General features: G+C 40.3%; 1 protein-coding gene across 1 annotated transcript in view; it reads left to right on the forward strand.

Moving 5' to 3' along the window:
• The window catches only part of LOC132817645 (collagen alpha-3(VI) chain-like), a 159,424-nt gene that overhangs the window by 126,066 nt on the left and 18,894 nt on the right, over positions 1–14,464 (forward strand). Inside the window, exons 36-44 of the mRNA XM_060828145.1 lie at positions 2,667–2,702; positions 2,803–2,865; positions 4,496–4,558; positions 7,262–7,294; positions 7,380–7,416; positions 7,543–7,554; positions 7,649–8,139; positions 9,853–9,940; positions 12,908–13,597. Coding sequence (XP_060684128.1) covers positions 2,667–2,702; positions 2,803–2,865; positions 4,496–4,558; positions 7,262–7,294; positions 7,380–7,416; positions 7,543–7,554; positions 7,649–8,139; positions 9,853–9,940; positions 12,908–13,597 — 1,513 coding nt within the window. The remainder of the gene's footprint in view (positions 1–2,666; positions 2,703–2,802; positions 2,866–4,495; positions 4,559–7,261; positions 7,295–7,379; positions 7,417–7,542; positions 7,555–7,648; positions 8,140–9,852; positions 9,941–12,907; positions 13,598–14,464) is intronic.

The raw sequence follows: 14,464 nt of genomic DNA on the forward strand, positions 1-14,464 counted from the left end.
ATATAAATGGCTGCAAAAGTATAAAGATACTTCGAGATTTGCCATGTACAGAAATTTCTAATTAATATGCACCAATTAGAACAATAGTCAATTAGTTAAAATACAAAGAACAAAGAGACCAAAGAATAATACAGTGCCCTGCAGCCCTCTAAACCTGTGCCGATATATTTTGCCCTTCCATACTAAAACTGTCTTTACTTACAGGATCCAAGTCCCTCTATTCCCTTCCTATTCATGTATTTGTTCAGGTGCATCTTGAATGCTGCTATTGTACCTGCTTCTACCACTTCCTCTGACAACACGTTCCAGGCACTCACTACCATTTGTGTGGAAAAACTTGCCAAGTGCATCTCTTTTAAATTTCCCCCATCGTATTTTGAACTTGTGTCCCCTAGTAACTGACCCCTCCACACTGGGAAAAAGCCTCAAACTTTCCACTCTATCCATGTCATTCATAATCTGATAAACTTCTCTCACATCAACCCTCAATCTCCTGCATTCCAATGAAAACAAACCCAGTCTATCCATCCTTTCTTCATAATTAAAATCCCCCATTCCAAGCAACATCCTGGTTAACCTTTTCTGTACCCTCTCCAAAGCATCCACATCCTTTTGATAGTGTGGTGACCAGAACTATACACAATATTCCCAAGTGTGGCCTAGCTGAAATTATATAAAGCTGTAGCATACCTGTCTATCCTTATACTCAGTGCTCCTTCAAATGAAGGCAAGCTTTCCATAAGCCTTTTGTACAACCTTATCTACTTGCACTGTCACCTTCAGTGATCCATGGACCTGCATACCCAGATCCCTCTGCCTATCAAATCTCCTAAGGATTCTGTCATTCACTGTATCATTTCCATCTGTACTTGACCTTCCAAAATGCATCACCTTACATTTGTCTGGGTTAAACTCCATCTGCCATTTTTTTCTGCCCAAGCCTCCAATTGATCTATATGCTGCTGTATTATCTGACAATCCGCAACACCACTAATCTTTGAATTATCCGCAATCTTACTAATTAGACCAGCTATAATCTTCCTCCAAGTCATTTATGTAGATCACAAACAGCAGAGGTCTCAGCACTGATTCCTGTGGATCACCACTAGCTACAACCCTCCATTCCAAAAAGCATCCTTTCCACCACTACCCTCTGTCTCCTATGACTAAGCCAGTTTTGTATCCATTTTGCCAGCTCACCCCCGATACAATATGACTTCACCTTTTGTAACAGTCTGCCATGAGGGATGTTGTCAAAGGCTTTCTGAAGTCCATGCAGCCAAGATTTGGAGACGCAGGTGTTAGACTGGGGTGTACAAAGTTAAAACTCACACAACACCAGGTTGTAGTCCAACAGGTTTATTTGGAAGCACTAGCTTTTGGAGTGCTGCTCCTGATCAACCACCTGATGGAGAAGCAGCACTCTGGAAGCTAGTGATTCCAAATAAACCTGTTGGACTATAACCTTGTGTCATGCAGCCAATGTCAACGTCTTTGCCCTCATCAATCATCTGCATCACCTCCTCAAAAAACTCAATCACATTGGAGAGGCACGACCTCCCCCACACAAAATCATGCTGTAAATGTATAGAAATGATGGATGGATACTTAACATTGGAGTTATAGGCTGCATAAACTCACCTGGATGGCACTTAAAATAAGAAACTGTAATTGAATGTAACTATGCTATCTTAGCTGGACCTCTTCATCAAACAGTAGTCTTGAAAATATAATCTAATTCCTAATGGTCTCTGACAAACGTATTTGAGTTAGTTGATCTTTTCAAACAGACAAGAGTGGAAATAGCATTTATTAGAGTTCCTGCTGTTGATTATAAATGTTAAGCTGTCAATGGTCATCTCCCTTCACTCCAATTATACTTCAGGTGAGTAACTGTAACATGCAAAGAACTGGTTCTGGTGATAGCCAAGTTATCTTCTGAAACTCTGTAGTCAGACTTGTGCAAATAGAGATTGAACAGTATAGTTTTAACGTGAGTTCTGATTGAGTTTCTGCACTTGTTAGGGGTATCTGTATATCTATTTTTAGATATGCACATCTATTTTTATGAAAAATAGATCTGCACATCTATTTTTATGAAAAATAATTTGTCGGTAATTTTTAAGCAATTCTCTTTGCAATATAAATTTGAACAGCTATCATTGACACCAAACCTTTATTTGCAGCAAGATCATGAATTGAAACAGATTAAAATCTAATAACTAATCCAATATATATCAAAATAGCACATAATTGAAAATGACTGGCTCAATAAGCTCTGTAAACCAGGATGTGTTATGGTTTGATGACAAACATATTTGAGTTAGTTGATCTTTGTCAAGGAACCAAGGGGGAAATATCAGTTATTAGAGTTCCTGCTGTTAATTATTAATGGTAAGCTCTCAACTTTCATCTCGCATCAGTCCAATTATACTTCAGGTGAGTAATCGTAAAGTGCAAAGAATGTGTTCTGGTGATAGCCAAGTTATCTTCTGATATTCTGTAAACAGACTTGTACAAATAGAGATCGTTTGGATTGGGCTTTGAAGAGAGCCTTTGCTGATTGTACTGTAATACAATGTAAGTAAGTTCATTTAGAAGAAAGGAAACAGCAGAAAGAACGGGGTAAAAAAAGAGTTCCAATTCTGTTTTGTTTTTCATTTTAGGGTGAGCCAGGCCCCGTTGGTCCCCTAGGTACAAAGGTAAAGTAAATAATTAATTAAATTGTTCTTCAAGTTTCCTTTTGTGATTGACGACACGTGGTTGATGCACTTTTAGCTAAGTGTCATATTCCTGAAACAGGGTGAAATCGGAGATGGGGGCACTCCAGGGAGAGGTGGGATGAAAGGAAATCGAGGTCGAAGGGTGAGTCCAAGCAGATGTGAAAATGATGCACCTTGTTATTTTAACTCTTGACTGGGAGGTTCTCTCAGATACCAAACATCATGCTGTGCAAAGGCATAGGATAATAACTTACATAGCTACAACTGATATATCCAGTATTTTAAAAAAATCTTTATCAGTTAAAGAGGGGGGAAAATTGTTTCTGCAGAGCTACTTGCAAAAAATGTAGATTCTCCAGTGAAATCTTTCTGCTATTAATGTGCAAGTCACAAAGGTAGCAGCCCATATACTAACAGTTGTCCTAAGGCAGCAGTGTAAGTCTACATTCCCCAGTATGTCTGCGCTCTGACATTTAATTTATAACACTCATCCCCATTTATGATAAAGCATTGGCAACCTTGAACAGCAATGTAAATGAGACAAAATGCATGCCTCCAGAGACAGGGACCACCTTTCATGAAATATGTTTGTTCTGCATTCTATGAAACACTAATACAATCAAGTTTAGATGATTGCCACTAGCAGGTCACTATTTTGTTTGGGCCAATAGAAAGCTAAAAGACCTGAAATGCTCCCATATCACTGTACAGTTGCAGGAATGCTGGTTTTCACATCTAGTGACTATCATTGGCACGGTCAAGCATAAAATTGTAAAACCTCCTGAGCGACATTGCAACATCAGAACATGAGTTTGCATTGTGCATTTGGTTTGCTTTCTCCTGGGCAAATTTTGAAACCCACCCATTTAAACTTGTGCAGATTTTCCAATTCTTCTACTTCACTTTCAAAACTGAAGCAAGGGAGCCACATCATACTGTCCAACATTATCACTTATATAAATGAGATGGGAGATTTGCAGATAAAAGGCCTTTTTCACATAATTTTTCATTCATTTCATTTGACAGGTGCAGGGTGTCCATATCAAAATATATCTTCATTGCAATAAACCTTCATCTATGTCTCATTTAATATCGTTGTTTGGAGGCTATGTGGTCTAATAGGTTATCAGGGTGCGGATCTGAAATCCACCCATCCTGATGGGATGCGACCTTTTCAGTTAGCTATAGGACCATTGTATGAAATTCATTTTAGCAGTGTGAACTCAATCTTTTATAGTTGACAAAGACATAAAATTGGCCCAAATTTACCTTCAATTTACAATGTCTATAACCATAGCTGGAGAGAGAAAGTGAAGAAAACATGCAGAAAATGGTAGTCTGTATTAAGCTGTGGTTCTTAGCTGAAACACATATCTGCTGAAACAAACTGTAACTGAGTTGGGAATAGTTCATACTGACTCAAGTTGGCAAAATTGTAAGAAACATTTTATTTCCCAGCTGACAAATTTACAATGAAAACCATGCTGAAATTTGTAATTAAATAAACCCCTTAATGCTGAAATCTAATAGTGTCTAGCAGTAAAAGGGAACAATTGATGATTACATGTTAATAAGGAATAGTTAAGTGAGTATTGACTGGCGTACATGTATATGGGGAACAAGTCAACTGTGTTGTTGAAGATTTTAGACTTCTCTAAGTAGAAAAAAGCCCCTGACTTGAAAAGCTTGTGCCTGGACTCTGTCGAAGCAATATTTAACTTCTAGTATTTAGAACCCACCAGTGGTGAATCTATGACTGTTCTCTATTACAGGGCTATTCTGGAGCTCCTGGTGAAAGTGGACTGAACGGGGAAGACGGTTATCCAGGTCCACAGGTTGTCATTGTCTTCAAGTTGTTAAGTTTTTATTTGCATTTAACTAATGTAACATAAAATGCTTTCAGCCTAATATTAAGGTCTATTAGTTCAACAAATGTTGACCTTCATAATTAAGTTAACCCTGGAATCAAAGACTGTCTTTGTGTAATCTTGAACCCTTTGCCAAGAGGTAAATACCAGTAGAAGTTAGCTTGAATTGCACTGGAAACATTGTTTGCTTTTGTGTTACACGTAAAATTAAACAAAATAGATTTCTCCTAAATTAGACAGATCTGAACGTGAGATGCTAACCTGATAAAGTGACAACACAGGATGACATGCCCACTGAACAATGGAAGCAGCATATAATAGTTAGAGTCGAGAGGGTGGTGCAGGTCAGGCAACATCTGAGAAGCAGGAGAATTGACATTTTGGGCAAAAGCTCTTCATCAGGAATGAGACATCTGCAGTCCTCAATTTCTCCTATGTAGTAGTTGGAGCATAGTGATCTTAAAACCAATGACTTGGATCAAAGGTGCGAAGTTTCTGTCAGATTCAGTCATGAATGATGGTGAATTGTTAAACCCACACAAGCTGGAGGAAAATCCAGGGATGTTGTCATCCTCAGTGATGAGCTCAGCGTGACTTTAGGATCGTCTGCAACCACCTTCAATCCGAGTATCGAATGGATAATCCACGTGTCCTACTCCTGATATCCTCACTGTCTCAGAAGGCAGCCGACAGCCACTTCACTTCACCCCACTCCACATGTTATTAAGATACAGCTGAAGGCACTTGATAAAGAAAAGGGTATGGACCCTGACAACAACCCATCCGTCATACTGGAGATCCATACTCCAGAACAATTCAGGGCTCCAGTAAGCTGTTCCAGTACAGCTACGTATTAATATTGATTAGAGAAAGTGTAAAATTATCCAGGTATGTTCTGTTTGTAGAGACAGACAGATGCAGTCCAAAGAATTGCATGACTATCACTTTTCTCTCAACCTTCTGAAAAGCAATGGGAAGTTATCGCCAACAGTGCTACCAAGTTGAAGTTATTCAGCAACAACTTGTTTACTTATGCTCAGTTTGGATTGTCAAGATCACTCAACTCCAGACCTCACTATAGCTTTAGTTCAAATGGAATTCCAAAAATGAGATATGGTTGACTATCCCTTAATAAGATTTGAACTAGTGTGGCTTTATGGAGCTCCAGTAAAGTTGGAATTAATGTGAATGATATTTCATACTGCAGAGGAATATGGTTATTTTTGTTGAAGGTCAATCATCTCACTTCTGGGACATCACTGTAGGAGCACCTTCAGAGAGTGTCTTTGGCCCAACGGTCTTCAGTTGCTTCATCAATTATGTTCTTTCCATCATAAGGTCAGGGGTGTGGATTTCTCCAATGACAACTAAAAATAAAATCATTTTTAGTTCCATTTTGAACTGTTTGGGTAATGAAGCAGTTTGTGTCCATGCTCAGAGTCGAAAAGTTTAGCACTGGAAAAGCACAGTAGGACTTCATCAGGGTTTATGCCCAAAACGTCGGCTGTCCTGGCCCTCAGATGCTGCCTGACCTGCTGTACTTTTCCAGCAACACACCTTTGGACTTTGACTGTTCAGCATCTGCAGTCCTCCTGTGTCCATGTTCAGCCTGATCTGATATACTTAGGCTTGACCTGATAAGCAACTGTAGCACAGAAGTACTAGATGGTGACCATCACCAACAAAAAAGAATCTAACTATGTCCCTTTGATATTCAACAACGTTATTGTAACTAAATTCAACCATTATCAACATTCTGTGGGATGACCATTAAAAATTGGACCAATACAGTGGCTACAAGAGGCTGGAAACTCTGCACTGGGTAACGCACCTCCTGTATTCCCAAAGCCTGTCGACAAGACACAAGGCAGGAGTGTGATAGAATACCCTTCATGTACATAAATTAACACTGCTCCAACAGTACTCAAGAACCTCAACACCATCCAGGACAAGGCATCCCATCCACCTCCTTTAAACAAAAGCTTCCTTCGTACCTAGTGTAGTGTGACAGTAGAGTGTACCATGAATAAGATACAATGCAACAACTTGTTTAGCAGCACCTTCTAAACCCAGACCCCAGCTGTCTTGAAGATGAAAAGCAGCAGGAACACAGGAGTGCCAGCTTCCCACATTGAACACCATTCTTACTTGGAAATTGTCTCTCTTGTATTGTCTTTCTTTCATCATCACCGGATCAACATGGTGGAATCATCTTTCGAGTGTGTGCTGAGGGACTATATTAATGACACAAACTGGTTAAAGGTGCTGACTCATCACTATCTTTTCACAGGAGCTTAATGGTTGACAATTAGTATTAACCCTGAGCTAAGACCTTTAAGTGGCTATTAATTGCCCAATTAAGGGCCTTCATTGGTGGAGAGATGAAAGCTGCAAATAGATTTGCTCGCCAAACACTGAATGGCGAGGTTGTGAGTAGTGGGTGATTATCTTTCTGGTGCCATAACACCCAATTATTTCCCCTTCTATCCACCCCACTCACTGCCTTCAGTAATCAACTGCCTGTTGTGGACCTGATCTCTGCCTATTGTTTGTGTATTTACTCCGCTGGGCATTTGCTGATCAATATTTTTGCAAATCATAGTAATTAGTAACCTAGGCATTTGTTGTGCAATTTTGGATTAACCTATTATTTCACACATTGCTTTATAGGGTCTAAAAGGAGAGAGAGGAAGATCCGTAGAGGTAAATAAAGTATTGTTGATCATAACATATGATTAGAATTCTGTTGCATAGTAACTAATGTGCTTTTGCTTCTCCAATATTTCAGGCATGCAACCTTGTAAGACAGATCAAAGAATCATGCCGTGAGTATTATGGAAGTTAGAATATTTGATTATGTTAGGTATATGAATTTGATCCTTTAAAGCAGTAATTATTCCAGATAAAACTGTCTAACTTTTTTTTCCCTTTTGTTCTTTTTTTCCTTGCAGCATGTTGTTATGGTAAGTTATTTTTAATTGAGTGAACATTTATATTCAACAGATTATTTACTGAACAATTGAAACAAAATTCATTCATGTTTATTCTTTGTTACAGGTTCAACAGAGTGCCCTGTATATCCAACTGAGCTGGCCTTTGTTATCGATACTTCCAGTGTTAAAACCGCCAGTCAGCTCAATCAGAACAAGAACACTATCCTGAACATAGTTAGAAATCTGACCATTGTGGAAAGCAACTGCCCAAAAGGAGCACGTGTCGCCGTCCTGACATACAACAGTGGTATAGTCACTGAAATCCGTTTTAGCAGTGCTAGGAACAAGCGAGATCTCATCACACAGATTGAAAATCTGCAGTTTGTGCCATCAAGGAAAGAGTCCAGCATTGCTGATGCAATGAACTTTGTAGCAAGGAACACATTCAAGCGTGTGCGGAGTGGGTTTTTGATGAGAAAGATGGCAATATTCTTCAGTGACGGTCAGACAAAACCTAAAGAGCTGAATGATGCTATCTCAAAACTTGCAAAAGAGGATATCATCTCTGTCTACCTTTCTCCCAAAGAAGATAATGTACTCAGGAGGGCATTGCAGGTACCATTCCACTCATTATTTTTCTCTTATAGATAAGGAAGTGTGTTATGATTGACCAATATCTCCATAAGCAAAAATAATGAAAGAAACCATTCTTTCCTCCATGTTGGGCATAGTTCATGATGTTTATGCTATTTGTAATTTTTCAAATCTTTTTTTGCAATAGATGTTTTTCTTTAAATAGTAGCAGTCGTACTCAAAACATGAATGCTATTTTGTATTAGATGCCCAATATCATGATTGTAAGTTTGTGGAATAGTTCTCATCTCTTATTCTTTTTGATCTTCACAAAGAGTATTTCTTCACATATTTCTTCACTCCTAACTGTGGCACATTAGTGGAATATTTCCTATTCACCATATTTCACCTTTAACCTGGATATTCTGAGCACTTCTAATCATTCTGCCCAAACTCCAAAATTCTACGGCTGCTGAAATCTCTTTGCAATGATCTAAATGTTCTAAATCACATTCATATTTTAAAATTAATAACTACTTCAAAAACAAAACTGTGGCAACCATCTCCTTTTGCATCACTTTCGTATGTCAGAGAGAAAGTGATAAGGGGGAGGTTTGACCAGTTCACCACTGACTAGTGTCCTGTACGATCTGATTCATGTACATCATAATTCGTGAAAACTTGTTTGGAGTATTTACTGCTTTAAATCCATGTCCATTGCTTCCCTAGTTATGTTCCAGTAGAGGGAGGAATAGTGGGCACTTTGGAGACGTGGACTGGCATAATGAAATGTAGAGGGGTCCTCCTGTTTTCAAGTGTTGAAAGGTCATCCAAACAGCTTGGTATTTTTAAGTTGCCACAAATAAATAATGAATAGTTCTGTCAGGGGAATTTGTTTTGGCCTGGTTGTCAATATTTTCTTGTCTGTGAGATCTGTCTAAACCTTTCATTTTCGACACTCACTTGTTATATTTATTATGCTTGTGAGTCCAAAAGAATTGACCACAAATGATCCAATTCTACTCACTGAAAGAAAAATCCTGTTGAACTCCAGCATTAGGGAACATGCCACATTTAACAGAAGTCCTCTGGCACAAAATATCACGAAGATAGCATTGATTTGCAGATAATCTGCTCAGCTACACCATATTAATTCAACCACAGCAGACTGTGATGTCCAATTCTTGAGGGAAAGGACACTTCAGTATGGATGTGCCATTTCTCCATCTTTTTATATTTGAAATAAATCGTGGCTTTTGAGGTCAGGCTGTCACTGAGGTGAAAATGTGGAGGAAATAATTAATACTGAATTAATGAATTGGCAACCAGCTGCATATGGTTGAGAAGTCCAGTTACCCTCCATCTCCATGAACCTGGCATGGTTTGGGATGGAACCAATGAAGCAGTACAATGGTCAACAGCACTGAATTTAGTGACCCCTATCAATTCACACCCGCCCCCACCAGCTCCCAGCCTTGTCTGTTGTTTAAAATCATGTTCTAAGAAATAGATTGAAACCAATAGACAAGATCATTAAGTACTCTTTGCATCCCAGTTGTGTTTATGTTACAGGCAGTGAGGAGACTCACTGTAAGACAGTGCGTTAGCATTGAGTCATAGCAGTGCAAGGATTAATAAATATTGTGGAATTTTGTTTGCTGATTACAGGGGATCAGGTAACTATTTTTGTAGATTGAACATTGGACTTGATGGATTAAGTGCTGTTTCTTATCCATTATTTTTTGTCCGTTTCAGAGAAATGATGCCGTGCTTTCGCAGTTCTTCATTTTCCGCAATGACGAAGCAACACTCAGCAAGGTGATGGCATGCCACGTTTGTTTAGGTATGTCAGCACTTTAACTGCTATCTCCGCTAACTGCTTCATACTTCAAACTATTTGGGCATCTTCCTGACCCTATTGTGTTATCGTGAAAATGTCATCTAGTTACTTTTTTCCAAGCACTGCTCTCCCATAAAAGTGTTGAATCCTCCATCTTAAGACCAATCAAGAGATAATTTGTGGGTTATAGGTGTCACAATTTTGGAAAGTTGTCTGTTGTCCAAAGATCATACTTTTTTTTAATGTTTATAGTGGACTACCTTTAAATGCTCCCTTTCACAGTCACTTTTGCCAGGTCCTCGTCACAGTTGCTTGTGACAGTTTCGGTAATAGGTTTTGACAGATCTGCTGGCCATTCCAGTGTGCTTAACAGTTTGAGATTATTCAGATTTTACACACAATTCTGCATATACTTAAATATTCTAAAGAACACTTACCACCCTAAAAGGGCATTTAACCACCCTCAAATGCCACCTGATATCACTCAAAGAAACTCCAGGACCATATCCAAAGGTGTACCTTAGCTCTCAAAAGGGCTACTTTGGCACTAAGAAATGTGAATCAAAATTCAGAAGTTCCAGTTGCTAGGAAATTAGAAAGTGTTCAGTTTTGTTGAAGGATGTTTAAGGTATTCGATAGAATATGTAAGCTCCATAATTAATGCAATTAAACAATCTTTCAGGGTGTTAACTTTCAATTGCCTCTTACAAAATGTTTGATTATTTCTTTATCACGGGATAAAGTACACTAAAGTATATTAATGCAGCAGGCAGTAGGGGATGTGAAGAGTGCTGGAGCGAGACTTTGTCCAGGCAGCCTGGGTAGATCCCAAGAAGACGTTAGGCTCCAAAATCAGGCTGGGTGGAAAGCCTACTTCAGGCCTCCAATACTGTGGTAATGTTTAAAAAATAAAGATTAAAAATTGAAAGGTCTGCACTGCTTGCTCTCTCAGTCACCCCCACACACTCACCATGGCCTCTCCATACCACACTTTACACATGCATGTCCATCTCCCTTATGTCCCTAGTCTCCATGTACTCACCCCCATGAAGCCTTATAGCCTCTATGCCATATTATGCTCATCTATACCCCCCCCCCTTCCTCCTCCTTCCATACCAGCAATAATACCCAAAGCCCTTTGGAGCCCACATGGCAACTAGGGCCAATTCTTAATCTTTTTCTTGTTTGTCTTTGTCCTTCCCTTTCCATGCAGTTTATCTAGTATAAACCCGAGGCAGAATTCATGCTTACAGTGTTTATTGTTGATGTCACTATTGACAAAAGTCAATACATTGAAATTGTTTCAATGAATACCTAACAATAACAAACATTTTACGAAAGCGGTTAATCAAATATGGCGAAAGTGAGATGCTGGAGATTAGAATCAACAGTGTGGTGTTGGAACATCACAGCAGGTCAGGTAGCATCAGAAGAGCAGGAGAGTCTACGTTTCAGGCAGAAGCCCTTCATCAGGAATGAGGCTGTGAGCTGAGGGGGTGGTAAGGTAAATGGGGGGGGGGGGGGTGCTGCAGGGAAGGTAGATAAGAGTGTGATAGTTAAGGTGGAGGCGGGTATTGGTGATAGCTCAGAGAGGAGAGTAGAGCAGATAGGTGGGAAGGAAGATGGACAGGTAGGAGAGTTCATGAGGTGGTGCCAAGCTGGAAGGTTGGAACTGGGATAAGGTGGGGGGAGGGGAAATGTGGAAACTGGTGAAATCCACATTGATGCCATGGGGTTGGAGGCGGAAGGTGAGGCGTTCTTCCTCCAGGCGTTATGTGGATAGGGAATGGCAGTGGAGGAGGCCCAGGATCTGCATAAACGTAGAGCAGTGGGAGGGGGAGTTGAAGTGTTTGGCCACGGGGTGGTGGGGTCGGTTGGTGCAGGTGTCCCGGGGATGTTCTCTGAAGCGCTCTGCGAGTAGGCGTCCTGTCTCCTCAATGTTGAGGAGACCGCATCGGCCCTCGTGTAGAGGAGACTGCATTGGTTAATCAAATATGTCAGCAAATATTTATCAGCATTCTATTGTAAAAATGATCATAGTTTGAGAAATCAGTCATACAGCACAAATTGTATTATGGCTTTACATGAAATACCCAATACTTGTTTAATGGTATTTTATTAACCAATTTGTAATTTGTTACTGTTAGATAATGCAAAAATGTAAGGAAGATTAACAATGTGCTCAGTGATAATTTTCCTGATTTAAATACTGTATTCTACTTTAACACCTTTGTATACAGGTACAAAATGATAAAAGTAATGACTGCAGATGCTGGAAACCAGATTCTAGATTAGAGTGGTGCTGGAAAAGCACCGCAGTTCAGGCAACATCTGAGGAGCAGGAAAATCGATGTTTCGGGCAAAAGCCCTTCATCAGGAATAGAGGCAGAGTGCTTGCAGGGTGGAGAGAGAAATGAGAGGAGAGCAACAGCACATGCAGTTGAATGGACCATCAAAAACATTTTTGGAAACGTCGATTTTCCTGCTCCTCAGTTGCTGCCTGAACTGCTGTGCTTTCCAGCACCACTCTAATCTAGAATCTCTCACATAGGTACAAAACCATTGCCTCCTAATCTGTCGTGCATCTTGAACCATGCGATTTCGTAGACTGCCATTTTTTGTCACTAACTTGGACTCTGGTGAACTTTTTTACGCATCCATGTAATGTTCACCTCTCTCATGTTGACAATGGACAGTTAGGTATCAGAGGAAGATGAAAATCCATTAATCCACATTAGAACTGCATATTTTCAAGCATCAATACGACATTCCCTTTTTTTGACGTAAACTGTCTGATGTGATCCTAACATGGACTGTGGATCCATTTCCCTCGGAAGTTGTGGTTCAGGATACAATTTCATTAGATCAGTTATTGAAATGCCACATGAAGATTGAAAGAAATTTTACACACTCGCGAAAATGTAGATGTTTATCTGACAATGAACAGCTTTTTTCTTTTATTTTGCATAGATTCTTGTGAACCGAATGGAGTCTGTGATGCCAGATTTTTCCGAAGCAAAAGGTCGACAAAACCCACTGATGCAGATCTTGATGTTGCATTCATCATGGAAAGCTCTGCAACTATCAGCCCAAACCAGTTTATAGAGACAAAGAGATATATTTCTTACGTAATAGATCACTTGGAGATTAGCACAGAGCCTTTAACATCAAACCATAAAGCCAGGGTTGCTGTAGTACAACATGCACTGTATAATTCCCAGACGAATAATAGTCTGCAGCAAGTGAAAGTGGATTTATCCCTTACTGATTACAACTCCAGTAAGGACATCATAGAATACATCCACACCAGGATGACTCAGCTTGAAGGGACAAGAGCAACAGCACATGCAGTCGACTGGACCATCAAAAACATTTTTGGACAAGCCCCTCAACCAAGGCAACTCAAGCTCATTGTTCTGATAACCACAGGAAATCTCCCAGAAGCTGAGCGGGAAAGGCTGGTAGCAATTGTCACTGAAGCCAAGTGCAAAGGCTTCTTCTTTGTTATATTCACCATTTCCAAGGAATCTATCGAAAATAATCTGATTTACCTGGCAAGTGCCCCTCAAGACGTGTACTTCAGGCCAATTAACGACTTCTCAGAGCTCCACAGTGAAGAGTTACTCAGGTTTGGACGTCAACTCCCCAAGTACATCAATGGTAACTTTACAGTCACTCCCTCACTTGCTTCCGCTGTTTAGCTAAAATGAAAGGAACAGATATGGTGGAATCTTGTGACTGCTCCCCCACCAACTTCCCCCTTCCCCCCCCCCCCCCCCCCCCGAGTGCACCCCAGGGAGGATTTGGTGGCTATAGAAAGATGTGACAGTTGATCAAACAAGTGGGAATCATGCCACCTTGTATCTTTCAAATCTGCGATGAGAAGGCCCTCCATACCATCACCACCTGAGGCCCTTAAGTTGTGATTAGTGCCTAATTGAGGTCCTCATCCTGCTCATGCTAGTATCTGCCCAGTGTCACTGGGGAATCTGTGTTTGATTGCCACTCCCACTAGGAGGACCAGGCTTCGGGAAGAGGGCCTACTGAGTGCCACCTCATGTCCAGCAGCCCTTCCACCGCCCCCAAGACCCTCTCCCTGCTGTTCACCCATCGTTGCCCACCGTGGCCTAGGTTCTGCACTCAGAAGAATATCATTCTCGCAGTAAGCACCTTTTGTAATACCATTCAAATTCCTGGTTGCTGGTCAAACTTCTGACCCTGGGGTTGACAGCACAGGGAAAGACTCATGGTAGGCCAGTCAAGTGCCTGATTAGCAAATAATACCATCACACCTTCTCAGATGGAGATTATGTGTGCGCGCCTTGGCTTTTCAACTAGTGACCAAAACCCATATCGCTGACACAAGGTTCCACTCCAGAAAATCTCTCCTCAAAGATAATATTCCCAATTCCCTGATGCATTTAGGAATAAAAATCCAATAAATATTCTAGCACTCTTAATGCACTAAATAAATCATAGAATCCCTACAGTGTGGAAACAGACCCTTTGGCTCAACAAGTCCAAATC

The sequence above is a fragment of the Hemiscyllium ocellatum genome, chromosome 7, assembly GCF_020745735.1.
Source record: "Hemiscyllium ocellatum isolate sHemOce1 chromosome 7, sHemOce1.pat.X.cur, whole genome shotgun sequence".
NCBI classification, from domain to species: Eukaryota; Metazoa; Chordata; class Chondrichthyes; order Orectolobiformes; family Hemiscylliidae; genus Hemiscyllium; species Hemiscyllium ocellatum.